Source organism: Struthio camelus, chromosome 3, assembly GCF_040807025.1.
Source record: "Struthio camelus isolate bStrCam1 chromosome 3, bStrCam1.hap1, whole genome shotgun sequence".
NCBI classification, from domain to species: Eukaryota; Metazoa; Chordata; class Aves; order Struthioniformes; family Struthionidae; genus Struthio; species Struthio camelus.
The window spans coordinates 6947385-6975031 of record NC_090944.1 but is presented as its reverse complement, the minus strand read 5'-3'; the positions used below and the strand labels follow the sequence as shown (position 1 = coordinate 6975031).

The 27647-nt window shown below is 56.2% G+C and overlaps 1 protein-coding gene across 1 annotated transcript in view; it reads right to left on the bottom strand.

Moving 5' to 3' along the window:
- LOC138066521 (otoferlin-like) overlaps nt 1-27647 on the bottom strand; it is an 85551-nt gene that overhangs the window by 32752 nt on the left and 25152 nt on the right. Inside the window, 12 exon segments of the mRNA XM_068936387.1 lie at nt 135-249; nt 251-322; nt 681-867; nt 1934-2052; nt 2054-2097; nt 3471-3555; nt 4464-4526; nt 5025-5156; nt 6878-6932; nt 7677-7803; nt 9622-9679; nt 9682-9697. Of these exon segments, the coding sequence (XP_068792488.1) occupies nt 135-249; nt 251-322; nt 681-867; nt 1934-2052; nt 2054-2097; nt 3471-3555; nt 4464-4526; nt 5025-5156; nt 6878-6932; nt 7677-7803; nt 9622-9679; nt 9682-9697 (1073 nt within the window).

Genomic DNA, 27647 nt, shown 5'->3' with positions numbered 1-27647 from the left:
CTACTGGCCACCAAGGAGCAGCTGTCTCCAGGGCTGGGGAAGGAGCCTGGGCTATTTTGCTAACTCTCTGCCAAAGGGAAGCCTCTCTCTACCATGAAGAGGGTGTCTCAGTCCTCCCCTCATATTAGCTTTGCCTTTGTCTCCTTCGTTAGAGACCTCCCGCCAATCAATGAAATGGGTCCCAATGGCCACATCATGGACTTCGTCAGAGTCTCAGACCTGGATCTTTATCCTCTTGCACAATGGGGGGGAACATTCCTGTGAAGACTATTTGCTCATTCCAGAGGGGCTCGTAGCTGCTCTTCCGCACAGATGTCTTCCCCTGCCAAGTGGGAGGAGAAAGCACATGTTTCACAAGGGTCTGAGCCCACAAGCCACCCACCTTCTTTCAGACCTCAACTCCTCCCCTGCTAATGACCATGATAGCAACACGTGTTCTGCTCGGGACTTTCTTCTCCCAAATAGAGACTGCTGGAGACTGCAGACTGCTGCAACCCCCTCGTAGTCTGGGCAAGAGAAGGGAACGTGGCACAGGACAAACAAGCAGCTTTGTCACACAGGTCAGCATCTACATGCCAGGACAGCTGAGATCATCCTTGGCCACGTAGTCCCAAACCGGCATAATGGCTAGCCCTGCTCACGTTATCATGTCACAAAGGTATAGCAAGCAGCTCACTCACCTTCTGCCCTGCAAAGAACACCTCCACATCGGGGTCCACCAAGTCCTTGCTCTCCCCAATGAGAGCCTTCTTCACATTGGCCATGAGGCTGGTGTTCATACGGGGCAGCCCCTCAGCTCAATAGATCTTTAGGTAGAAACGAGCCCATTGCTGCTCCGGAGGGACCCCATCTGGAAGGAGGAGGTTCCTGCAGCATCAGAAAACAGGACTCAAAACAGCTCCTGGGCCTGGCAGGTTTGTCAGGAGAGACTTGCAGAAGAGGGAGAAGCTGCCCCCCTTGTGGAGCACAGGCTGTGAGGAGGTGGAAAGGTAGCCATTTCTGCAGCCCTATATTTTATCATAGTCCTGTTCCTGCCCACCCTCCCGATTCAGGACGGGGAAGGGCGGTTTCATAAGGGAAACCTTATGGCAACACATTGAGGTGCCTCAGAGACAACCTGCATCTTTCTAAAGGGATATAGTCATTATCAGCAGTGGAGCCGAGGGGAAGACTAATCTCTACCTAGTTTAGACATCTGCAGCAGCCCAGATGAATGGGATGTTAGAAGGGCCTTTACCTTTGGAAAAGGCCCTCATACCCTGCCAGGGTATAAGGAGAACTGGGGTGGTTATACTGGAAGGAAACTTGAGCTCCATGAAACGGCTTCTCGTGGCAGGTCTTGCCTCTTCTCTCTTCCCCGAGAGCTACAGAGGATGCCGTGAACAACAGTTCTAAAGGAACTTTGTCCACGATAAAGTGGGATAAGAGCATGACTACAGCATGGAACAATAGTCCAAAAGAGTTCACATGCTGCTTTAAGCCCCTTGGTGCCCTCTCTGTCCTTACAGCGGGTAGGGAGACCTCAGCCATCATTTCCCATCTTCCCTTCAACCTCACTTCTGTGGCTCCCATTCAACGGCCAACTGGAGCAACAGCTAAAAAGTACGGACATCATGTTGGTTCACATCAGGCTGGTGCTGGTATGCACAAGTGAACAACCAGCAGCAGAGGGTCTGAACTGATATAAAGGACTGGTCTGTAGTGATGTGACCAGGATTTGCATCAGTAATCTAGCAACTCTTCTCTTTCCGAGAAACAATCTAGTTGGCACTTCTGATTGCAGTGCACAAGTTAAGCACGCCTATTAGAGGGGCTGTCAGCCTAATTGGGAAGGGATGCTGTCCTTACTGAATAATCCAAAATAAAGTGACACGAAAAGCTCATAGCTCATTCCCAAGGAAGGATACAGGAAACTGGCTCCATGAATCCTTACCCCTCAATATCATCCTCATCTGTCTCATTGGCTTTGTGTGGTGTCTTGATGTTGTCCCCTTTCCCTACCACGGCAACGGCACCCTTCAGATAACCTTTAAGTCCAGCAGTGAGACCGACCCTCAGGGTCAGAAAGGATGGCCCGTTTGCGATAGAACTGGTGCTCTGAAAGCCAAGGAACAAGACAGACATTTATCACAATTACAGGAATTACTGCGAGCACTGGGCATGTCTGTCCACTTGACTGCGGAAGCCTGCATGCATGCATAAAGAGACCTCTCCAGGTGTGAGGAATTCCAGACAGAACCCCCTGAAAATCCATTGGGAGGATCTGCCCAATGTTGGAGACAGAGAAGCAATGGGATAAACTGCCTGTAGAGGTGTGGAGTTTCCATCACTGGACATTTTTAAGGCCTGGTGCCTCTTAGATGGGCGAGAAAGATCTCATCCTTCTGTGGAGTGCATCAGAAGAGACGCTCTCTTCAGATCCCTTCCAGCATCGTTTGCTGAGCCCCCCTGAAATGGAAACTTAGCTCTCAGGACTCTTCAGAGGGGCAGAGTGCTACAAAAAGGCCTGATGCATAAGCTAAGATAAAATCCCAGTGATTCTGGATGTCTCTTCTCTAAAGGGAAGTTTCAGGTGTTCCTTACACTGGCATGCTGCAAGCCCTGGGCCCTCCAAGGAGCCATGCTCTTCTGTACAGAGCAGGCATTTCTTAGTCTCCTCTCCTGCAGATGGGTTTGCTTCATCAGTCTGCCAGACACGTTCAAGACGATTCACTGATTCAGTGACTTTTCAGGCAGAAGCTCAGCGGGGAGCCTGTCACGGAGTAGGGCTGATCCTTCCCAAGAGCAAGGGTATGGACTGAATGACCTCTCCAGGGACCCTTCTGGACCTCCTTTATACTAATCCCAACCATGCCTGCTTTCGCTGCGCACAGCGAGTGCAGGATGCTGAAAGCTTCCACATTTCTTTTATGGTTCTATAAAACAGGCTTCCCTGAAACAGAGGTCCTCTAAACAAAGCCCACGATAGCACAGTGGATTTTAGTAGCACTCATCGGGCCCCTCTGTGCTAAGTCAAGGCAGGCTGTAGCATCAGTGAGCAACATGACATTCTCACAGAAGCTCTAATTAACCTCTCTTTCTTTGCACACTGGGCATCTTCCTGTCTTGGTCTAAAGGCCAGCCACACAGGGCTAGACCTTCAGCTCTCGGAAAGCTCAACATCTTGCCTAAGCAAGCTAGCTAAGCTTCTTAGGAGGTCAGTGGAGAGAGAATGGCACATCTGAGGACAATTCTACCTGCGTGCATTATGCCTTATCCTAGAATGGGATATACCATCTTCTGGAGAGGCTGAGGGCTCTTTTCGGACTGCAGAAGGAGCCTAGATGACATGCTTGCACCCGGGATACTAAAATTAAGTTGACTAAGTGTTGCCAAAGGAAACTAGTGACTGCCTGGCTACCTTGCCAAGACATTTGTTTGATGGTGAAGGTAGGCATCTATATGACCCCTTGCAAATTGTGGTGACATACCAGGCTGGGTGTAAACAGTTCCAACATCCACCTTGAAGGAGCCTACCAAAGTCCCACTGCGCAAGAGATTTTTTGAGTGGATCACCTGAAAAGCGAGGGAGAACAAGTCAGAGCTTTTTTTCTGCCCAGCCATGCTGGGAGGGGTAGGGCTGTTTCTAGAACGGTTCAGTGTCAAACATTAAGGATTTGATGCATCTTGCTTAGTTTGGGCAGGAGATATAATCACTCACTGTGCTGTGTGAAGCACAGTGTGGTTGGCAGCTCTTGTTTAGCAGTCTTGCAAGCAAGTGTACACTTGGATTCAATAGGAAAAAAGAGTAAAAAAAAAAAAACCATCTTTGAAACAAGATGCAGTGTTCCAGCCACTATGGCACCAAACACTGAGACATTCTCCTCAAGGAAGTGTCTCAAAGATGCTTGAAATCTATGCTTTAATTCCCTTCCTGGGAGAAATTACACAGCCAGACTATGCATGGGATAAATGTGGATGCTCCTAGCCAGCCTGCTTTGATCTGTGAATCTAAATCTCCTTCCTAGTCTTCCTTTGCGGCTCTGGGGAGAGCTGGAGCCTCTGTTTTGCTCTCATTATTTACAACTCTGAATTTCCTCAAGAGCTGTACCCACCCTCATGCTTCAGGGAATCCACTGGCAGCCTCAGGAAGCTCTTGCTTCTCCCCAAGCCTAAAGAGACATCCTGAGACAGGCTTAGTTTTGCCTAGCTAGGAAATACCAGAGAGCAGCCACAGAGCAACAGAGGGAACACGAGTGGAGGGGTGTGTGGCTGCAGCAATAAGGACACTGACAGAGGGACTGGAGGGGTCTGCAAAGGAGGTGAGGCTCGTAGGACATGAGGGCTCAGAGAGAGGGACTGAGCACCTCCGCTCCTGCCAGAGGTCTCGCATCAAGGGTCTAAATCCATCCCAACAAGTAAGTAAAATGGGTTGGTTTCCACCAAAGCCCACTGAAAAGGGCAACACAATCATGCTCACTTACGGACAGCTTGATGATCTTATCGAACACGACATCTGGGGGAACATGGAAATCAAAGACAAAGTACTGAAAGAGAAGGAGCATGCGTGAAAGCAGGGAAGCAGGCATGGGCTCCTTCTGAATTGAAGGACAATATTATGGTCCATATCCCACCAACAGAGACGTGTCTGGGCAGAGGAACAGCCTGCAGTTCACGTCACAGCTGCAGAGGGACCCACGTCAGCCCAACAACTGACAGCATCAGTGATCTCAGAAACTAAAATAAAGCATTAACTTCTTGGAAAGACTCAGAAAGTGGGCACAGGCTCATTTAATTTGAAACTGATCAAGTAAGGGGTTTTGTCTTGCTTTGGTTCTTTGTCACCATTTTGTAAAATACCAGAGGGCCAAGGTTTCATCCCTCCTTCTGCATGGTTTGCGATTTCATCTTACTCCATCTTACTTACTAACAGAAGAAAAAGAAAAAAAACCAAAGTCAAATAAATGTAATTTGCTGTCAAACTGCAGTCTAGGCCTTGAGGAGCAACGAGCCTGGAGCAGCACCTCAGGAAAAATCCAGCTCACCTCATTGTAGTAAGGGCAATTAGTCAAGTCCTTCATGGACGTGCATTTCTTTTCATCTCCAACCTCCACACAGGCCACGGGGTCCATGTTGAGCCCAACCAGCTGCCGTGACTCAATGACTGTGATGCTGACCTGGGGAGAGAGATTCATGGACCTCCACCTCAGCTGCCCTAAACTGTGTCTCCACCTGGCTCTCCTCTCCAAGGTGCTTTCAGTGCCGGGGTGGCAGCTGGGTAGTCTCTCTTCATCACACAAAAGGGACAGGGCTGCTCCTACAAGCCTGAGAGAGCTGCGGCATGGCATGGGAGGTAGGAGCATCAGAGCAGCCCTGTCCGTTCAGATGGCTCTTCTGCTCCAAGAGCACGTAAGGCACAAAGTTGAACAGATTTAGCTAAGCTGCAGGAGCAGACACTCTGCTACTGATGCCCTAACTGGCTTAACTTGCTTCTGCTAAAAAATACAAGGGGTAAACCGCTCATAAAAGGAAGCTGATAAAAGACAGCTGAGCTCTCTAAAGAAGAGGACAAGACTGCCTGGCATTGATTGCTGCACAAACTGACTTACTGCAGAGGAGCTGAGCTGCAAATGCAACCTCCTACCCCTCACCCAAAGCTACACCAGCTTAACAAACCCAGCTCAAATCCCTTCCTCATTTCAAGGGCAGCAAGGTAGGTGCGAATACTCTCAGACTCCTTCTGAGGAGGTAAGCAGCTAAGGTCACTGCTCTGTTCCCTCACCATTCCCAATGAAGAGCAGCCTTGTGATACTCCTGTTTGCACTGGCCAATTAACTGAACCTCTTGCTCTGTCTTGCACATAATTCGTCTTGCACCTTCCTCCTCCTCCTTACATTCTGATTATACTATTCCCGAACCAGGGACACTCAGTCCTCGCAACTTGCTTTAGGCTTTTTATGCGTATAATTAAACCTCTTCCACATACTGCTCTACTGCATCTTCTGATGTCAACTGGTCTCTCGTGGGATTTAAAAACAGACGCCGTATATGGTCTACAATAAACCTTTAACAACAAATCATTATTTGCATTGTTCCCAGACATCCCTAGGAACGTGCTACTGAGCTAACACGCAAGGACAGAAAAGTAAACAGCTGCCGAATCAGCATGACTCGGTGAAAACGAGAAGAGGAACAAGATAACAGCAACCAGGCACCAACCTACCAGAGGAAATCCAACGAGTACTGCCAGCCAGGCCTCGTCAATTGGGAACGCTAAAACAGGTACTGAAAGCCTTTGGAAATTAAGAGAACTGTGTTGGAGATTGCCTGCTTCAAACCCTGATTAAGCTGGGCTTTCTGGGCTTGTCACAATGGACAGCAAATCCAGTTAACTACTTAAGCTATAGCTTATCACTCTAGCATTTAAACACCAGCTTTTTGAAAGTCATCCTCCCACAGGAACAACACCTGAAACAGTCGTTCACACGTGAGCCAGCCTTCAGACTTAACAAACAAATTGTCAGTTGCTTTTGTGAGCGCAGTACATTGAAACCCGCGCTGGACTCGCTCCCAACAACGCCATGCCAAGGTCCATAACCTGCTGCATGGGGAGGAGGCACAGCCTCGGTGGGACTCCAGCAAGCCTAGGCCTGCTCAAGTGACTGTCAGTCCTTCCTCCTGGTCCCAGACCTGTCCCACAGGCAAACGGGGACAAAGGCCTCAACTAAGAGATTCAGCTCCTCAAGTAACTACTCTGCTGATAGTTGTGGTCCAAGAAAGTGTGAAAGAAGAGTTCTCAACTTGCCTCTTCCTCCCCTTAAACACTCCCTGTGAAATGGTCTCTCTCTGGGCTCTGAACCCCCCGAGCTGAAGTTGGGGGCACAGCGTTGTCACCTACCTGATAATCCATCGGCCTCCCAGCACTCGGCTCCATTTTGATATCAGGCTTGGACCTTCCAAAGGGCAGGAAAAAAGACCTCCGTCAAACAACAGATGAACTCACTGCAGACTGTGACAGAGCAGGGCTACCAAGATGATTAGAGGGCTGGAGCACCTCTCCTATGAAGAAAGACTGCAAGAGCTGGGCCTGTTCAGCCTGGAGAAGAGAAGATTGAGAGGGGATCTCATCAACGTGTACAAGTATCTGAAGGGGGAGTGTCAAGAGGATGAGGTCAGCCTCTTCTCCGTGGTGCCCAGCAACAGGACAAGAGGCAATGGGCACAGACTGAACCACAGGAAGTTCCACCTGAACCTGAGAAAAAACTTCTTCACTGTGAGGGTGACAGAGCATTGGAACAGGTTGCCCAGAGAGGTGGTGGAGTCTCCTTCCCTGGAGATATTCAAAAGCCGTCTGGATGTGATCCTGGGCAATATGCTCTAGAGGACCCTTGCTGAGCAGGGAGGTTGGACTAGATGATCTCCAGAGGTCCCTTCCAACCTAAACGATTCTGTGATTCTGTGATTTCCCAGGGTTACTCCTCGCAGTGCCAGCTCTCTTGGCATGAGAGGAATATAAACTCCAGGGGCTGTGAAATGCCACTGAACATTCTTTGTTCAAGCGTTTCTGAAAACGGTTGCATGGGGCAACGTGATTTCCAGCATAGCTCAGCTCAGGGAACACATGGCTCTGGGGAGCAGGCACGTCTGAGAGTTTGCCATCACCTCCTGGCTTGCACAAGCTCACATCTGGCCTTCACCTCTTGTTGGAGACACTGGTGGTTACAGCCGTGATGGAAGCCAAGGAGACTGTGTCTGGGTCCAGTCCACCTCCTAGTCTCATGGCTTTTCGGCCCAGGTCTTCTGCTTCCAAAACAGCAGGTTCCTCTGCATAAAGGCACACAGACAAAAGAATGTCTCTTGTTGTTTCCACTCGGTGGATAATTAAAGACTCCGAGAAAGGTAACCAATACATCCTATCAACCTCTCCTGGTAATACAAAGAACAGTGGTCACCTGGTCAGGTCACAGACAACCTGGTTTAAAATGGATTTTAAAAGAGGTTTGCGTAGCGTGACACATTATTCCACCTGTGCTGTGTGCCAGCACAGTTTCATGAAGGCAATAAGCTTTGGAAAACTGAAATCCGACAAATGAGCAATGCAGACTTCACGAGGTAAAAGAGCATGTGAACATGTGCTGCAGCTCTAACTGCCATAAGGTGATGCACTGCTGAGGATGAAGGGAGGTGGGGAGCTGCTTTAGGGTCACTGGTTTGTTTCGTTGGCACAGGGGGAAATACTACCAAAACCACGCCTAGAGCACAGACATCGCTTTTGGGAAACAGGTTTCCTACCTCGTGGCTAATCCAAGACTTGGATCAGTTGCTTCACCATAGTCTGGCCCGGTTCTGTGAGATAATACAGAAATAACCTTGGGCTTCAGCTGAAGTGAGGGGGATCTAGGCTGGATGTTAGGAAAAGCTTTCCTAGGTGGAGAGAGGCACTGCAGCAAGTTGTGTGTGAAAAGAGTGTCCTCATTTCCACTGAGGGACCTAAGCAGATTCCATCCTGCCACGTGTGGGTGGAGGGACAGACCAGCACCTTCCCAGCTCTGCTTGCAGTGATTCAGTGGGTTTGTTTGACCCGAGCAGAACTGGCAATCTGCCTGGGATGGCAGAAAGAAGCAGACCACCACTCAGGAGGGATGCTGGGAGGACCACGCCCTGTGGAGGGCAAAGGGGGAGGAAGGATACACACAGCTGTGAGGCAATGACCACATGAACAGTTGTTGCAACTGTTCCCCCACCACTGGTAAATCTACATGTGAATGTACTCCACAATCTGGAAGTACAGCCTTTTCATGCCTTTGCATCCCAGATGGCTTTCCTCATCACCTTAGGTGAAGTCTCCACCACAAGAAGAACACCCTTTCACTGGGGAGGGCAGGAAGATCACCAAGGTTTCAGTATTATGCCTCTACAGTCTGCCAAGGCCTCTACCTCTATAGTGTCTCAGGCCAAATCCCTCCTTTCTTCTCTTAAAAGCTGGCTGAACAACAAAGATTTGCCCATGAAGAATATCTAAAGCAACATTTGGTCTTCCTCCACAAAAAGGCATTCCTCAATTTCTTTGTCACTGAAACATCATAATTTGAGCCGAATGGAAACAACAACAAATTTCCGATCGCTAACCACCTTCTGCCTTTCCAGAAAGGTGTCCCATTTCAGCACTGTAGCAGGTATCGAGATCTTGGAACGGACAACCTTGAGGCAACAGAGCCCTACCTCTCACTGTGCTGCTGCAACGCTATTCATGCGGGTCTCCATGCATCACAGAGAAGCAGTGAAAGGGCTAAATCACGCTTTTTGCTCTTACACTTGCAAGTAATCCTTAAAATAAGCCAGAAACTGCCCACCTGACTTCCAGGTTTCACCATGATCTCACAAAGCGGGTGAGATCTGGCAAAGCCTTCAGTGTAAGGCTCTCTCCATCTATCCCTGCTTCCCAGATTCCCCCATGGAGACCCTCTCTCCAGCCTTCACCCTGTCCACCAAATGCTCCCTGTCTAATCCCTGAGTTACCAACAGCATTGATGTGTGCCACTTACGGGGTGGGGGGGAGTCTCATCCGTTAAGTGGATGGGACCAGGGGCTTTCCTGGAACAGCAGTACTGGATCAGGGAACAACCTCCTCCCAGCACCTACCTTGCTTCCGATGATCATCCTTTGGTGGATGCGTCTTGCCAAGCTTCATGGCTGAAAAAAAACTCCTTTCCCAGCTCTGGGAGAAGACGTGGGAAAGAACTCATTGTATCCTGTACTTTTAGTGGTGTTCTCTGTGACACAGGGGACAACAGGAGGTTTCACAGAATCACAGAATGGTTGAGGTTAGAAGAGGGACTGCTAACTTCCTGCTCACTTCCTCCCCCAGCTCCTTTATCTGGCAATACAAAGGGTCAACCACAGCACACCTTGCACAGGAGAGCTGACTGTCAGCCCAGGCCTCACAGAAAGGCCCCAGGCACTCCCTGCAGCCTGCAGCCTGACACCTGCAGAGCTGCATCTGCTGTCTGAGGGTCTGTCTGGGTTGAAGCCTCACACACAGCTGAGGCAGCACCTCCAACAGCCACTGGGGAAAGTGCTCTGCAGCATGTCATGACCATGCCCCAGGGAAGGACACACCACTGCAGAAAAGGGAGAGGCACCTTCTTTGCCTGCTGCCCAAACTGCTGCCTCTGCTGGCCCCACTCTGGGAGCTGGGCTCTAGGCCTGGCTCTTACATAGGCCTCTGCCCAGCAGTGACTCACAAGGGTGCTTGACCCACCCAATCAGGAGCCACCTGAAACAAAAGCCCCAACTCCCTCTGACCAGGCCAGCCCAGAGAGCTCGTTAGCAGCAGCCCCACCTAGCTAGGACTTCCCAGGAGAAGTTAAGTCAAGGCCCCCTGCAGTAGTCCTTGCCTAGCTCTCCCTTCCTGCTAGCAGCAAGCACCGTCTAGTTCCTCGGGGGTCCCCAGAAAGCCTCCCCAACTTCCAACAAGGCCCACAAAAGGCCCAGGCAGAGCCCAGACACTGCTGTGCAAACTGCTGCGTCTGTTTGCTGCCTCTGTTTGCTGTGCTCTGCAGCTCATCACTGCACCATGACAAGAACAGGTGCGTTTTCACCAAAACAGAGCCATCCGGCTCTGTCTGTGCAGTGCAGATGTTGCTGTTGCCCTCTTTTCAGCACGCGCCCCCACAATCCTTTCTTGGCCTCGGCAGCTCAGCACGGCCATGCCCACCTCTCTGCCTCTGGGCTGCATCCTGCTCTGCCCCAGCCTGCGCCTCCCTCTGCTCCCAGGGCATCTGCCCAGGCCACAGGCACACACTAGTGCCCTCCCCATTCCAGCACCTGCCACAGGGGCAGACCTCTGCAGCCAAGGCCTCCCCTTAACCCTGCCTCCCACCTCTCTGCCCAAAGCTCCCTGTCTGTCGGGGGGAAGCAAGGAGGCTGCGGCAACAAGAGCCACACAGAGAGTGAGGGAGGGCAGCTCCTCCGTGCCCTTTGGGGGAGCTGGTCTTGTCATAGGTTTGCTCAGGGGACCTGGGCCTTGTGTTGGGGGTTCTGGGCTTGTTGTGGGGGTGCTGAGGGTCACTGAACTTTGTGTTGGGAGTGCTGAGTGGATCTGCTTGTTGTGTTGGGGGTGCTAGGTTTGTTTTCGGGCTGCTCAGTGGAGCTGAGCCTTGTGTTGGGGGTGCTGGGGTTGTCATGGTGGTGCTTAGGGGATTTGGGCGTTGTGCAGGAGGTGCTGAGCCTTTTGTTGCAAGTGCTAGGCTTGTCGTGGGGGTGCAGAGGGGATCTGGACCTTTCTTATGGGGCTGCTGGGCTAGTTTTGGGGGATCTGGGCCTTGTGTTGGGGGTGCTGGGCTTGTGGGTCTGCTGAGGGGATCTGGACTTTGTGTTGGGACTGCTGGGCTTGTCATGCAGGGTGCTGAGGGGATCAGGGCCTTGTGTTGGGGAGAGCAGGGCTTGTTGTGGGGGTGCTGAGGAAAGCTAGGTCTTGTTTTCGGGGTGCTCGGCCTTGTTTTGGGAGTGCAGAGGGGATCAGGGCCCTGTTTTGGGGGTGCTGAGTAGATCTGGGCGGTGTGTTTGTTGTGTTGGGCTTGTGGGAGTGCTGAGGGGATCTCGAGCTTGTATTGGAGATGCTGGGCTTCTGGTGGGGGTGCTGAGGGGTCTGAGCTTTGTGTTGGGGTTGTTGGGCCTTGTGTTGAGAGTGCTGGGCCTTGTGTTGGGGGTGCTGAGGGAATCTGGGCCGTTGCATTGGGGGTGCTGAGCCTTGTGTTGGGGGTGCTGAGGGTATCTGGGCTTGTTTTCGAGGTGCTGGGCTTGTGTTGCAGGTGCTGGCCTTGTTTTGGGGGTGCAGAGGGGAGCTGGGCATTGTGTTGGAGGTGCTGGGCCTTGTATTGGGGGGATCTGGGTGTGGTGTTGGGGGTGCTGGGCTTGTTTTCGGGCTGCTCAGTGGATCTGGGTGTTGTGTTGGGGGTGCTAGGCTTGTTTTCGGGCTGCTCACTGGAGATGAGTGTTGTGTTGGGGGAGCTGGTCTTTCATGAGGGTACTGAACGGGATCGGGGCGTTGTGTTGGGGGTGCTGGGCTTGTTGTGGGGGTGCTGAGGGGATGTGAGCATTTTGTTTGCGGGTGCTGGGCTTTGTTGTGGTGGTGCTGAGGGGATCTGGGCGTTGTGTTGGGGGTGCTGAGGAGATCGGGGCCTTGTATTGGGGGTACTGAGGGGATCAGGGGCTTGTTTTTGAGGTGCTGGATGTGTTTTGGGAGTGCAGAGGGGATCAAGGCCTTGTGGTGGGGGTGCTGAGGGCATCTGGGCATTGTGTTGGGGGTGCTGGGCTTGTGGTGGGGGTGCTGAGCGGATCTGGGTGTTGTGTTGGGGGTGCTGGGCTTGTGGTCGGGGTGCTGGGCTAGTGGTGGGTGTGCAGAGGGGATCTGGGTGTTGTGTTACGGGTGCAGGGCTTGTGGTCGGGCTGCTGATGGGATGTGTGCCTTGTGTCGGGGGAGCTGGTCTTGTAATGGGTTTGCTGAGGGGATGTGGGCCTTGTTTTGGGGTTGCTGAGGGGATCGGGGCGTTGTGTTGGGGGTGCTGGGCGTTGTTTTTGGAGTGCTGGGCTTGTGGTGGGGATGCTGAGGTGATTCAGGCCGTGTTTTTGTTGTGTTGGGCGTGTGGGAGTGCCTAGGGGATCTGGGCTGTGTGTCGGGGGTGCTGAGGGGATCTGGGGCTTGTTTTCGAGGTGCTGGGCTTGTGTTGCGGGTGCTGGCCTTGTTTTGGGGGTGCAGAGGGGATCTGGGCTTGTTGTGGTGGTCCTGAGGGGATCTGGGGCTTGTTTTCGAGGTGCTGGGTTTGTGTTGTGGGTGCGGGACTTGTTTTGGGGGTGCTGAGGGGATCAGGGCCTTCTTGTGGGGGTGTTGAGGGAATATGGGGCTTGTTTTCGAGGTGCTGGGCTTGTCATGCAGGCTGCTGGGCTTTTTGTGGCAGTGCAGAGGGGAGCTGGGCGTTGTGTTGGAGTTGCTGGGCTTTGTTTTAGGGGTGCTGAGGGGAGCTGGGCCTTGTGTTGCGGGGGCTGGACTTGTCATAGTGGTGCTGAGGGGATCTGGGCCTTGTGTTGGGGGTGCTGGGCGTGTTGTGCGAGTGCGGAGGGGATCTGGGGCTTGTGTTGGGTGCGCTGGGCTTGTCGTGGACGTGCTGACGGGATCGGGGCATTGTGGTGGAGGTGCTGGGCTTGTTATGGGGGTGCAGAGGGGATCCGGACCTTCTTGTGGGGGTGTTGAGGGAATATGGGGCTTGTTTTCGAGGTGCTGGGCTTGTCATGCAGGCTGCTGGGCTTTGTGTGGAAGTGCAGAGGCGAGCTGGGCGTTGTGTTGGAGTTGCTGGGCTTTGTTTTAGGGGTGCTGAGGGGAGCTGGGCCTTGTGTTGGGGTGCTGGGCGTGTTGTGCGAGTGCGGAGGGGATCTGGGGCTTGTGTTGGGTGCGCTGGGCTTGTCGTGGACGTGCTGACGGGATCTGGGCATTGTGGTGGAGGTGCTGGGCTTGTTATGGGGGTGCAGAGGGGATCTGGGCTGTGTGTTTGTTGTGTAGGGCTTGTGGGAGTGCAGAGGGGATCTGGGCTTGTCATGGGGGTGCTGAGGGTTCTGTACCTTCTTGTGGGGGTGCTGAGGGAATATGGGGCTTGTTTTCGAGGTGCTGGGCTTGTCATGCAGGCTGCTGGGCTTTTTGTGGAAGTGCAGAGGGGAGCTGGGCGTTGTGTTGGAGTTGCTGGGCCTTGTTTTGGGGTGCTGAGGGGATGTGGGCCTTGTTTTGGGGTTGCTGAGGGGATCGGGGCATTGTGTTGAGGGTGCAGGGCTCGTGGTAGGGGTGCTGAGGGGATCTGGGCGTTGTGTTGGGGGTGCTGGGCTTGTGGTGGGGGTGCTGAGGGGATCTGGGCATTGCGTTGGGAGTGCAGAGGGGATCTGGGCATTGTGGTGGGGGTGCTGAGGTGATCTGGGGCATTGTTTTGGAGGTGCGGGGCTTGTAGTCGGGGTGCAGAGGGGATCTGGACCTTTCTTATGGGGCTGCTGGGCTAGTTTTGGGGGATCTGGGCCTTGTGTTGGGGGTGCTGGGCTTGTGGGTCTGCTGAGGGGATCTGGACTTTGTGTTGGGACTGCTGGGCTTGTCATGCAGGGTGCTGAGGGGATCAGGGCCTTGTGTTGGGGAGAGCAGGGCTTGTTGTGGGGGTGCTGAGGAAAGCTAGGTCTTGTTTTCGGGGTGCTCGGCCTTGTTTTGGGAGTGCAGAGGGGATCAGGGCCCTGTTTTGGGGGTGCTGAGTAGATCTGGGCGGTGTGTTTGTTGTGTTGGGCTTGTGGGAGTGCTGAGGGGATCTCGAGCTTGTATTGGAGATGCTGGGCTTCTGGTGGGGGTGCTGAGGGGTCTGAGCTTTGTGTTGGGGTTGTTGGGCCTTGTGTTGAGAGTGCTGGGCCTTGTGTTGGGGGTGCTGAGGGAATCTGGGCCGTTGCATTGGGGGTGCTGAGCCTTGTGTTGGGGGTGCTGAGGGTATCTGGGCTTGTTTTCGAGGTGCTGGGCTTGTGTTGCAGGTGCTGGCCTTGTTTTGGGGGTGCAGAGGGGAGCTGGGCATTGTGTTGGAGGTGCTGGGCCTTGTATTGGGGGGATCTGGGTGTGGTGTTGGGGGTGCTGGGCTTGTTTTCGGGCTGCTCAGTGGATCTGGGTGTTGTGTTGGGGGTGCTAGGCTTGTTTTCGGGCTGCTCACTGGAGATGAGTGTTGTGTTGGGGGAGCTGGTCTTTCATGAGGGTACTGAACGGGATCGGGGCGTTGTGTTGGGGGTGCTGGGCTTGTTGTGGGGGTGCTGAGGGGATGTGAGCATTTTGTTTGCGGGTGCTGGGCTTTGTTGTGGTGGTGCTGAGGGGATCTGGGCGTTGTGTTGGGGGTGCTGAGGAGATCGGGGCCTTGTATTGGGGGTACTGAGGGGATCAGGGGCTTGTTTTTGAGGTGCTGGATGTGTTTTGGGAGTGCAGAGGGGATCAAGGCCTTGTGTTGGGGGTGCTGAGGGCATCTGGGCGTTGTGTTGGGGGTGCTGGGCTTGTGGTGGGGGTGCTGAGCGGATCTGGGTGTTGTGTTGGGGGTGCTGGGCTTGTGGTCGGGGTGCTGGGCTAGTGGTGGGTGTGCAGAGGGGATCTGGGTGTTGTGTTACGGGTGCAGGGCTTGTGGTCGGGCTGCTGATGGGATGTGTGCCTTGTGTCGGGGGAGCTGGTCTTGTAATGGGTTTGCTGAGGGGATGTGGGCCTTGTTTTGGGGTTGCTGAGGGGATCGGGGCGTTGTGTTGGGGGTGCTGGGCGTTGTTTTTGGAGTGCTGGGCTTGTGGTGGGGATGCTGAGGTGATTCAGGCCGTGTTTTTGTTGTGTTGGGCGTGTGGGAGTGCCTAGGGGATCTGGGCTGTGTGTCGGGGGTGCTGAGGGGATCTGGGGCTTGTTTTCGAGGTGCTGGGCTTGTGTTGCGGGTGCTGGCCTTGTTTTGGGGGTGCAGAGGGGATCTGGGCTTGTTGTGGTGGTCCTGAGGGGATCTGGGGCTTGTTTTCGAGGTGCTGGGTTTGTGTTGTGGGTGCGGGACTTGTTTTGGGGGTGCTGAGGGGATCAGGGCCTTCTTGTGGGGGTGTTGAGGGAATATGGGGCTTGTTTTCGAGGTGCTGGGCTTGTCATGCAGGCTGCTGGGCTTTTTGTGGCAGTGCAGAGGGGAGCTGGGCGTTGTGTTGGAGTTGCTGGGCTTTGTTTTAGGGGTGCTGAGGGGAGCTGGGCCTTGTGTTGCGGGGGCTGGACTTGTCATAGTGGTGCTGAGGGGATCTGGGCCTTGTGTTGGGGGTGCTGGGCATGTTGTGCGAGTGCAGAAGGGATCTGGGGCTTGTGTTGGGTGCGCTGGGCTTGTCGTGGACGTGCTGACGGGATCGGGGCATTGTGGTGGAGGTGCTGGGCTTGTTATGGGGGTGCTGAGGGGATCCGGACCTTCTTGTGGGGGTGTTGAGGGAATATGGGGCTTGTTTTTGAGGTGCTGGGCTTGTCATGCAGGCTGCTGGGCTTTGTGTGGAAGTGCAGAGGCGAGCTGGGCGTTGTGTTGGAGTTGCTGGGCTTTGTTTTAGGGGTGCTGAGGGGAGCTGGGCCTTGTGTTGGGGTGCTGGGCGTGTTGTGCGAGTGCGGAGGGGATCTGGGGCTTGTGTTGGGTGCGCTGGGCTTGTCGTGGACGTGCTGACGGGATCTGGGCATTGTGGTGGAGGTGCTGGGCTTGTTATGGGGGTGCAGAGGGGATCTGGGCTGTGTGTTTGTTGTGTAGGGCTTGTGGGAGTGCAGAGGGGATCTGGGCTTGTCATGGGGGTGCTGAGGGTTCTGTACCTTCTTGTGGGGGTGCTGAGGGAATATGGGGCTTGTTTTCGAGGTGCTGGGCTTGTCATGCAGGCTGCTGGGCTTTTTGTGGAAGTGCAGAGGGGAGCTGGGCGTTGTGTTGGAGTTGCTGGGCCTTGTTTTGGGGTGCTGAGGGGATGTGGGCCTTGTTTTGGGGTTGCTGAGGGGATCGGGGCATTGTGTTGAGGGTGCAGGGCTTGTGGTAGGGGTGCTGAGGGGATCTGGGCGTTGTGTTGGGGGTGCTGGGCTTGTGGTCGGGGTGCTGAGGGGATCTGGGCATTGCGTTGGGAGTGCAGAGGGGATCTGGGCATTGTGGTGGGGGTGCTGAGGTGATCTGGGGCATTGTTTTGGAGGTGCGGGGCTTGTAGTCGGGGTGCTGAGGGGATCCGGCCATGTTTTCGAGGTGCTGGGCCTTTTTTCCGTGGTGCAGAGGAGATCTGGGCGTTGTGTTGGGGGTGCTGGGCTTGTGGTCGGGGTGCTGAGGGGATCTAGGGCTTGTGTTGGCGGTGCTCAGGAGATCGGGGCCTTGTATTGGGGGTACTGAGGGGATCAGGGGCTTGTTTTTGAGGTGCTGGATGTGTTTTGGGAGTGCAGAGGGGACCAAGGCCTTGTTTTGGGGGTGCTGAAGGGATCTGGGCGTTGTGTTGGGGGTGCTGGGCTGGTGGTGGGGGTGCTGAGGGGATCTGGGCATTGTGTTTGCGGTGCTGGGATTTGTTGTGGGGGTGCAGAGGGGATCTGGGCATTGTTTTTGAGGTGCTGGACTTGTCATAGTGGTGCTGAGGGGATCTGGGCTTGTGTTAGGGGTGCTGGGCGTGTTGTGCGAGTGCGGAGGGGATCTGGGGCTTGTATTGGAGGTGTTGGGCCTGTTATGGGGGTGCAGAGGGGATCTGGGCTGTGTGTTTGTTGTGTAGGGCTTGTGGGAGTGCAGAGGGGATCTGGGCTTGTTTTTGAGGTGCTGGGCTTGTCATGCAGGCTGCTGGGCTTTTTGTGGAAGTGCAGAGGCGAGCTGGGCATTGTGTTGGAGTTGTTGGGCCTTGTTTTGGGGGTGCAGAGGGGATGTGGGCCTTGTGTCGGGGGAGCTGGTCTTGTAATGGGTTTGCTGAGGGGATGTGGGCCTTGTTTTGGGGTTGCTGAGGGGATCTGGGGCGTTGTGTTGGGGGTGCTGGGCTTTTGGTAGGGGTGCTGAGGTGATTTGGCCATGTTTTTGAGGTGCTGGGCCTTTTTTCCGTGGTGCAGAGGAAATCTGGGCATTGTGTTGGGGTTGCTGGGCTTGTGGTCGGAGTGCAGAGGGGATCTGGGCGTTGTGTTGGGGGTGCTGAGGAGATCGGGGATTTGTATTGGGGGTACTGAGGGGATCAGGGGCTTGTTTTCGAGGTGCTGGATGTGTTTTGGGAGTGCAGAGGGGATCAGGGCCTTGTGGTGGGGGTGCTGAGGGGATCTGGGTGTTGTGTTGGGGGTGCTAGGCTTGTGGTGGGGGTGCTGAGGGGAGCTAGGTCTTGCCCTGGGGGTGCTGGGCTTGTGGTGGGAGTGCTGGGCTAGTGGTGGATGTGCAGAGGGGATCTGGGTCTTGTTGTGGGGGTGTCGGGCTTGTCATGGGGGTACTGAGGGGTCTGGGCCTTGTCTTGGGAGTGCTGGGCCTTGTGTTGGGGGTGCAGAGGAGATCTGAGCTGTTTATTTGTTGTGTTGGGCTTGGCAGAGCGCTGAGGGGATCTGGGGCTTGTGGTGGGGGTGCTGAGGGGATCTGGACCTTCTTGTGGGGGTGCTGAGGGAATATGGGGATTGTTTTCGAGGTGCTGGGCTTGTGATGCAGGGTGCTGAGGGGATCTGGGCCTTGTGTTGGGGGTGCTGGGCGTGTTGTGCGAGTGCGGAGGGGATCTGGGGCTTGTGTTGGGTGCGCTGGGCTTGTCGTGGACGTGCTGACGGGATCGGGGCATTGTGGTGGAGGTGCTGGGCTTGTTATGGGGGTGCAGAGGGGATCAGGGCCTTGTGGTGGGGGTGCTGAGGGGATCTGGGCGTTGTGTTGGGGGTGCTGGGCTTGTGGTGGGGGTGCTGAGGAGAGCTAGGTCTTGCACTGGGGGTGCTGGGCTTGTTGTGGGAGTGCTGGGCCTTGTTTTGGGAGTGCAGATGGGATCAGGGCCTTGTTTTGGGGGTGCAGAGGGGATCTGGGCCGTGTGTTTGTTGTGTGGGGCCTGTGGGAGTGCTGAGGGGAATTGGGCTTCTTTTTAAGGTGATGGGCTTGTGTTGCGGGGGCTGGGCTTTTTTTGGGTGGTGCTGAGGGGAGCTGGGCATTGTGTTGGAGGTGCTGGGCCTTGTTTTGGGGGATCTGGGTGTTGTGTTGGGGGTGCTCAGCTTGTTTTCGGGCTGCTCACTGGAGCTGAGTGTTGTGTTGGGGGTGCTGGTCTTGTCATGAGGGTACTGAAGGGGATCTGGGCATTGTGTTGGGGGTGCTGGGCATTGTGTTCAGGGAGCTGAGGGGATCTGGGCATTGCATTGGGGGTGCTGGGCTTGTGGTGGGTGTGCAGAGGGGATCTGGGCGGTGTGTTTGTTGTGTTGAGCTTGTGGGAGTGCTGAGGGGATCTGGGGCTTGTGGTGGGGGTGCTGAGGGGATTTGGGCGTTGTGTTGGGGGTGCTGGGCTTGTGGTGGTGGTGCTGAGGGGATCGGGGCGTTGTGTTCGGGGCTTTGTTGTGGGGGTGCTTAGGGGATCTGGGCATTTTTTTTGAGGTGCTGGGCTTTGTTGTGGGGGTGCAGAGGGGATCTGGGCCGTGTGTTGTGGGGGCTGGACTTGTCATAGTGGTGCTGAGGGGATCTGGTCCTTGTGTTGGGGGTGCTGGGCGTGTTGTGCGAGTGTGGAGGGGATCTGGGGCTTGTGTTGGGTGCGCTGGGCTTGTCGTGGACGTGCTGACGGGATCTGGACATTGTGGTGGAGGTGCTGGGCTTCTTATGGGGGTGCAGAGGGGATCTGGGCTGTGTGTTTGTTGTGTAGGGCTTGTGGGAGTGCAGAGGGGATCTGGGCTGTGTGTCGGGGGGCTGAGGGGATCTGGACCTTCTTGTGGGGGTGCTGAGGGAATATGGGGCTTGTTTTCGAGGTGCTGGGCTTGTCATGCAGGCTGCTGGGCTTTGTGTGGAAGTGCAGAGGCGAGCTGGGCGTTGTGTTGGAGTTGCTGGGCCTTGTTTTGGAGGTGCTGAGGGGATGTGGGCCTTGTGTCGGGGGAGCTGGTCTTGTAATGGGTATGCTGAAGGGATCTGAGCCTTGTTTTGGGATAGCTGAGGGGCTCGGGGCATTGTGTTGGGGGTGCTGGGCTTCTGGTAGGGGTGCTGAGGGGATCTGGGCTTTGTTTTCGAGGTGCTGGGCCTTTTTTCCGTGGTGCAGAGGAAATCTGGGCATTGTGTTGGGGGTGCTGGGCATTGTGTTGGGGGTGCTGAGGGGATCTGGGGCTTGTGTTGGGGGTGCTGAGGAGATCGGGGCATTGTGTTGGGGGTGCTGGGCTTGTGGTGGGGGTGCTGAGGAGAGCTAGGTCTTGCACTGGGGGTGAGGGCTTTTTGTGGGAGTGCTGGGCTAGTGGTGGGTGTGCAGAGGGGATCTGGGGCATTGTGTTGCGGGTGCTGGTCTTGTGGTCATGGTGCAGAGGGGATCTGGGCGTTGTGTTGGGGGTGCTGAAGAGATCGGGGATTTGTATTGGGGGTACTGAGGGGATCAGGGGCTTCTTTTCGAGGTGCTGGATGTGTTTTGGGAGTGCAGAGGGGATCAGGGCCTTGTGGTGGGGTTGCTGAGGGGATCGGGGCATTGTGTTGGGGGTGCTGGGCTTGTGGTGGGGGTGCTGAGGAGAGCTAGGTCTTGCACTGGGGGTGCAGGGCTTTTTGTGGGAGTGCTGGGCTAGTGGTGGGTGTGCAGAGGGGATCTGGGTGTTGTGTTACGGGTGCAGGGCTTGTGGTCGGGCTGCTGATGGGATGTGTGCCTTGTGTCGGGGGAGCTGGTCTTGTAATGGGTTTGCTGAGGGGATGTGGGCCTTGTTTTGGGGTTGCTGAGGGGATCGGGGCATTGTGTTGGGGGTGCTGGGCGTTGTTTTGGGAGTGCTGGGCTTGTGGTGGGGATGCTGAGGTGATTCAGGCCGTGTTTTTGTTGTGTTGGGCGTGTGGGAGTGCCTAGAGGATCTGGGCTGTGTGTCGGGGGTGCTGAGGGGATCTGGGGCTTGTTTTCGAGGTGCTGGGCTTGTGTTGCGCGTGCGGGCCTTGTTTTGGGGGTGCAGAGGGGATCAGGGCCTTGTGGTGGGAGTGCTGAGGGAATATGGGGCTTGTTTTTGAGGTGCTGGGCTTGTCATGCAGGCTGCTGGGCTTTTTGTGGAAGTGCAGAGGGGAGCTGGGCGTTGTGTTGGGAGTTGCTGGGCTTTGTTTTAGGGGTGCTGAGGGGAGCTGGGCCTTGTGTTGCGGGGGCTGGACTTGTCATAGTGGTGCTGAGGGGATCTGGTCCTTGTGTTGGGGGTGCTGGGCGTGTTGTGCGAGTGCGGAGGGGATCTGGGGCTTGTGTTGGGTGCGCTGGGCTTGTCGTGGACGTGCTGACGGGATCTGGGCATTGTGGTGGAGGTGCTGGGCTTGTTATGGGGGTGCAGAGGGGATCTGGGCTGTGTGTTTGTTGTGTAGGGCTTGTGGGAGTGCAGAGGGGATCTGGGCTTGTCATGGGGGTGCTGAGGGGATCCGGACCTTCTTGTGGGGGTGTTGAGGGAATATGGGGCTTGTTTTTGAGGTGCTGGGCTTGTCATGCAGGCTGCTGGGCTTTGTGTGGAAGTGCAGAGGCGAGCTGGGCGTTGTGTTGGAGTTGCTGGGCCTTGTTTTGGGGGTGCTGAGGGGATGTGGGCCTTGTGTCGGGGGAGCTAGTCTTGTAATGGGTTTGCTGAGGGGATGTGGGCCTTGTTTTGGGGTTGCTGAGGGGATCTGGGGCATTGTGTTGCGGGTGCTGGTCTTGTGGTCATGGTGCAGAGGGGATCTGGGCGTTGTGTTGGGGGTGCTGAAGAGATCGGGGATTTGTATTGGGGGTACTGAGGGGATCAGGGGCTTCTTTTCGAGGTGCTGGATGCGTTTTGGGAGTGCAGAGGGGATCAAGGCCTTGTGGTGGGGGTGCTGAGGGGATCTGGGCGTAGTGTTGGGGGTGCTGGGCTTGTGGTGGGGGTGCTGAGGAGAGCTAGGTCTTGCACTGGGGGTGCTGGGCTTGTTGTGGGAGTGCTGGGCCTTGTTTTGGGAGTGCAGATGGGATCAGGGCCTTGTTTTGGGGGCGCGGAGGGGATCTGGGCCGTGTGTTTGTTGTGTGGGGCCTGTCGGAGTGCTGAGGGGAATTGGGCTTCTTTTTAAGGTGATGGGCTTGTGTTGCGGGGGCTGGGCTTTTTTTGGGGGGTGCTGAGGGGAGCTGGGCATTGTGTTGGAGGTGCTGGGCCTTGTTTTGGGGGATCTGGGTGTTGTGTTGGGGGTGCTCGGCTTGTTTTCGGGCTGCTCACTGGAGCTGAGTGTTGTGTTGGGGGTGCTGGTCTTGTCATGAGGGTACTGAACGGGATCTGGGCATTGTGTTTGGGGTGCTGGGCTTGTGGTGGGGGTGCTGAGGGGATCAGGGGCTTCTTTTCGAGGTGCTGGATGTGTTTTGGGAGTGCTGAGGGGATCAGGGCCTTGTGGTGGGGTTGCTGAGGGGATCGGGGCATTGTGTTGGGGGTGCTGGGCTTGTGGTGGGGGTGCTGAGGAGAGCTAGGTCTTGCACTGGGGGTGCAGGGCTTTTTGTGGGAGTGCTGGGCTAGTGGTGGGTGTGCAGAGGGGATCTGGGTGTTGTGTTACGGGTGCAGGGCTTGTGGTCGGGCTGCTGATGGGATGTGTGCCTTGTGTCGGGGGAGCTGGTCTTGTAATGGGTTTGCTGAGGGGATGTGGGCCTTGTTTTGGGGTTGCTGAGGGGATCGGGGCATTGTGTTGGGGGTGCTGGGCGTTGTTTTGGGAGTGCTGGGCTTGTGGTGGGGATGCTGAGGTGATTCAGGCCGTGTTTTTGTTGTGTTGGGCGTGTGGGAGTGCCTAGAGGATCTGGGCTGTGTGTCGGGGGTGCTGAGGGGATCTGGGGCTTGTTTTCGAGGTGCTGGGCTTGTGTTGCGCGTGCGGGCCTTGTTTTGGGGGTGCAGAGGGGATCAGGGCCTTGTGGTGGGAGTGCTGAGGGAATATGGGGCTTGTTTTTGAGGTGCTGGGCTTGTCATGCAGGCTGCTGGGCTTTTTGTGGAAGTGCAGAGGGGAGCTGGGCGTTGTGTTGGGAGTTGCTGGGCTTTGTTTTAGGGGTGCTGAGGGGAGCTGGGCCTTGTGTTGCGGGGGCTGGACTTGTCATAGTGGTGCTGAGGGGATCTGGTCCTTGTGTTGGGGGTGCTGGGCGTGTTGTGCGAGTGCGGAGGGGATCTGGGGCTTGTGTTGGGTGCGCTGGGCTTGTCGTGGACGTGCTGACGGGATCTGGGCATTGTGGTGGAGGTGCTGGGCTTGTTATGGGGGTGCAGAGGGGATCTGGGCTGTGTGTTTGTTGTGTAGGGCTTGTGGGAGTGCAGAGGGGATCTGGGCTTGTCATGGGGGTGCTGAGGGGATCCGGACCTTCTTGTGGGGGTGTTGAGGGAATATGGGGCTTGTTTTTGAGGTGCTGGGCTTGTCATGCAGGCTGCTGGGCTTTGTGTGGAAGTGCAGAGGCGAGCTGGGCGTTGTGTTGGAGTTGCTGGGCCTTGTTTTGGGGGTGCTGAGGGGATGTGGGCCTTGTGTCGGGGGAGCTAGTCTTGTAATGGGTTTGCTGAGGGGATGTGGGCCTTGTTTTGGGGTTGCTGAGGGGATCTGGGGCATTGTGTTGCGGGTGCTGGTCTTGTGGTCATGGTGCAGAGGGGATCTGGGCGTTGTGTTGGGGGTGCTGAAGAGATCGGGGATTTGTATTGGGGGTACTGAGGGGATCAGGGGCTTCTTTTCGAGGTGCTGGATGCGTTTTGGGAGTGCAGAGGGGATCAAGGCCTTGTGGTGGGGGTGCTGAGGGGATCTGGGCGTAGTGTTGGGGGTGCTGGGCTTGTGGTGGGGGTGCTGAGGAGAGCTAGGTCTTGCACTGGGGGTGCTGGGCTTGTTGTGGGAGTGCTGGGCCTTGTTTTGGGAGTGCAGATGGGATCAGGGCCTTGTTTTGGGGGCGCGGAGGGGATCTGGGCCGTGTGTTTGTTGTGTGGGGCCTGTCGGAGTGCTGAGGGGAATTGGGCTTCTTTTTAAGGTGATGGGCTTGTGTTGCGGGGGCTGGGCTTTTTTTGGGGGGTGCTGAGGGGAGCTGGGCATTGTGTTGGAGGTGCTGGGCCTTGTTTTGGGGGATCTGGGTGTTGTGTTGGGGGTGCTCGGCTTGTTTTCGGGCTGCTCACTGGAGCTGAGTGTTGTGTTGGGGGTGCTGGTCTTGTCATGAGGGTACTGAACGGGATCTGGGCATTGTGTTTGGGGTGCTGGGCTTGTGGTGGGGGTGCTGAGGGGATCAGGGGCTTCTTTTCGAGGTGCTGGATGTGTTTTGGGAGTGCTGAGGGGATCAGGGCCTTGTGGTGGGGTTGCTGAGGGGATCGGGGCATTGTGTTGGGGGTGCTGGGCTTGTGGTGGGGGTGCTGAGGAGAGCTAGGTCTTGCACTGGGGGTGCAGGGCTTTTTGTGGGAGTGCTGGGCTAGTGGTGGGTGTGCAGAGGGGATCTGGGTGTTGTGTTACGGGTGCAGGGCTTGTGGTCGGGCTGCTGATGGGATGTGTGCCTTGTGTCGGGGGAGCTGGTCTTGTAATGGGTTTGCTGAGGGGATGTGGGCCTTGTTTTGGGTTTGCTGAGGGGATCGGGGCGTTGTGTTGGGGGTGCTGGGCGTTGTTTTTGGAGTGCTGGGCTTGTGGTGGGGATGCTGAGGTGATTCAGGCCGTGTTTTTGTTGTGTTGGGCGTGTGGGAGTGCCTAGGGGATCTGGGCTGTGTGTCGGGGGTGCTGAGGGGATCTGGGGCTTGTTTTCGAGGTGCTGGGCTTGTCATGCAGGCTACTGGGCTTTTTGTGGAAGTGCAGAGGGGAGCTGGGCGTTGTGTTGGGAGTTGCTGGGCTTTGTTTTAGGGGTGCTGAGGGGAGCTGGGCCTTGTGTTGCGGGGGCTGGACTTGTCATAGTGGTGCTGAGGGGATCTGGTCCTTGTGTTGGGGGTGCTGGGCGTGTTGTGCGAGTGCGGAGGGGATCTGGGGCGTGTGTTGGGTGCGCTGGGCTTGTCGTGGACGTGCTGACGGGATCTGGGCATTGTGGTGGAGGTGCTGGGCTTGTTATGGGGGTGCAGAGGGGATCTGGGCTGTGTGTTTGTTGTGTAGGGCTTGTGGGAGTGCAGAGGGGATCTGGGCTGTGTGTCGGGGGGCTGAGGGGATCTGGACCTTCTTGTGGGGGTGCTGAGGGAATATGGGGCTTGTTTTCGAGGTGCTGGGCTTGTCATGCAGGCTGCTGGGCTTTGTGTGGAAGTGCAGAGGCGAGCTGGGCGTTGTGTTGGAGTTGCTGGGCCTTGTTTTGGAGGTGCTGAGGGGATGTGGGCCTTGTGTCGGGGGAGCTGGTCTTGTAATGGGTTTGCTGAGGGGATGTGGGCCTTGTTTTGGGGTTGCTGAGGGGATCTGGGGCATTGTGTTGCGGGTGCTGGTCTTGTGGTCATGGTGCAGAGGGGATCTGGGCGTTGTGTTGGGGGTGCTGAAGAGATCGGGGATTTGTATTGGGGGTACTGAGGGGATCAGGGGCTTCTTTTCGAGGTGCTGGATGTGTTTTGGGAGTGCAGAGGGGATCAGGGCCTTGTGGTGGGGTTGCTGAGGGGATCGGGGCATTGTGTTGGGGGTGCTGGGCTTGTGGTGGGGGTGCTGAGGAGAGCTAGGTCTTGCACTGGGGGTGCTGGGCTTGTTGTGGGAGTGCTGGGCCTTGTTTTGGGAGTGCAGATGGGATCAGGGCCTTGTGTCGGGGGTGCGGAGGGGATCTGGGACGTGTGTTTGTTGTGTGGGCGTGTGGGAGTGCTGAGGGGAATTGGGCTTGTTTTTGGGGTGCTGGGCTTGTGATGCAGGGTGCTGAGGGGATCTGGGCCTTGTGTTGGGGGTGCTGGGCGTGTTGTGCAAGTGCAGAGGGGATCTGGGGCTTGTGTTGGGTGCGCTGGGCTTGTCGTGGACGTGCTGACGGGATCTGGGCTTTGTGTTGGGGGTGCTGGGCTTGTCGTGGACGTGCTGACGGGATCTGGGCATTGTGGTGGAGGTGCTGGGCCTTGTTTTGGGGGATCTGGGTGTTGTGTTGGGGGTGCTAGGCTTGTGGTGGGGGTGCTGAGGGGAGCTAGGTCTTGCCCTGGGGGTGCTGGGCTTGTTGTGGGAGTGCTGGGCTAGTGGTGGATGTGCAGAGGGGATCTGGGTCTTGTTGTGGGGGTGTCGGGCTTGTCATGGGGGTACTGAGGGGTCTGGGCCTTGTCTTGGGAGTGCTGGGCCTTGTGTTGGGGGTGCAGAGGAGATCTGAGCTGTTTATTTGTTGTGTTGGGCTTGGCAGAGTGCTGAGGGGATCTGGGGCTTGTGGTGGGGGTGCTGAGGGGATCTGGACCTTCTTGTGGGGGTGCTGAGGGAATATGGGGCTTGTTTTCGAGGTGCTGGGCTTGTGATGCAGGGTGCTGAGGGGATCTGGGCCTTGTGTTGGGGGTGCTGGGCGTGTTGTGCGAGTGCGGAGGGGATCTGGGGCTTGTGTTGGGTGCGCTGGGCTTGTCGTGGACGTGCTGACGGGATCGGGGCATTGTGGTGGAGGTGCTGGGCTTGTTATGGGGGTGCAGAGGGGATCTGGGCTTGTTTTGGGGGTGCTGAGTAGATCTGGGCTCTGTGTTTGTTGTGTTGGGCTTGTGGGAGTGCTGAGGGGATCTGGGGCATTGTGTTTGTGGTGCTGAGGGGATCTGGCCTTTGTTTTCGAGGTGCTGGGCCTTTTTTCCATGGTGCAGAGGAAATCTGGGCATTGTGTTGGGGGTGCTGGGCTTGTGGTCGGAGTGCAGAGGGGATCTGGGCGTTGTGTTGGGGGTGCTGAGGAGATCGGGGATTTGTATTGGGGGTACTGAGGGGATCAGGGGCTTGTTTTCGAGGTGCTGGATGTGTTTTGGGAGTGCAGAGGGGATCAGGGCCTTGTGGTGGGGGTGCTGAGGGGATCTGGGTGTTGTGTTGGGGGTGCTAGGCTTGTGGTGGGGGTGCTGAGGGGAGCTAGGTCTTGCCCTGGGGGTGCTGGGCTTGTGGTGGGAGTGCTGGGCTAGTGGTGGATGTGCAGAGGGGATCTGGGTCTTGTTGTGGGGGTGTCGGGCTTGTCATGGGGGTACTGAGGGGTCTGGGCCTTGTCTTGGGAGTGCTGGGCCTTGTGTTGGGGGTGCAGAGGAGATCTGAGCTGTTTATTTGTTGTGTTGGGCTTGGCAGAGTGCTGAGGGGATCTGGGGCTTGTGGTGGGGGTGCTGAGGGGATCTGGACCTTCTTGTGGGGGTGCTGAGGGAATATGGGGCTTGTTTTCGAGGTGCTGGGCTTGTGATGCAGGGTGCTGAGGGGATCTGGGCCTTGTGTTGGGGGTGCTGGGCGTGTTGTGCGAGTGCGGAGGGGATCTGGGGCTTGTGTTGGGTGCGCTGGGCTTGTCGTGGACGTGCTGACGGGATCGGGGCATTGTGGTGGAGGTGCTGGGCTTGTTATGGGGGTGCAGAGGGGATCAGGGCCTTGTGGTGGGGGTGCTGAGGGGATCTGGGCGTTGTGTTGGGGGTGCTGGGCTTGTGGTGGGGGTGCTGAGGAGAGCTAGGTCTTGCACTGGGGGTGCTGGGCTTGTTGTGGGAGTGCTGGGCCTTGTTTTGGGAGTGCAGATGGGATCAGGGCCTTGTTTTGGGGGTGCAGAGGGGATCTGGGCCGTGTGTTTGTTGTGTGGGGCCTGTGGGAGTGCTGAGGGGAATTGGGCTTCTTTTTAAGGTGATGGGCTTGTGTTGCGGGGGCTGGGCTTTTTTTGGGGGGTGCTGAGGGGAGCTGGGCATTGTGTTGGAGGTGCTGGGCCTTGTTTTGGGGGATCTGGGTGTTGTGTTGGGGGTGCTCGGCTTGTTTTCGGGCTACTCACTGGAGCTGAGTGTTGTGTTGGGGGTGCTGGTCTTGTCATGAGGGTACTGAAGGGGATCTGGGCGTTGTGTTGGGGGTGCTGGGCGTTGTGTTCAGGGAGCTGAGGGGATCTGGGCATTGCATTGGGGGTGCTGGGCTTGTGGTGGGTGTGCAGAGGGGATCTGGGCGGTGTGTTTGTTGTGTTGAGCTTGTGGGAGTGCTGAGGGGATC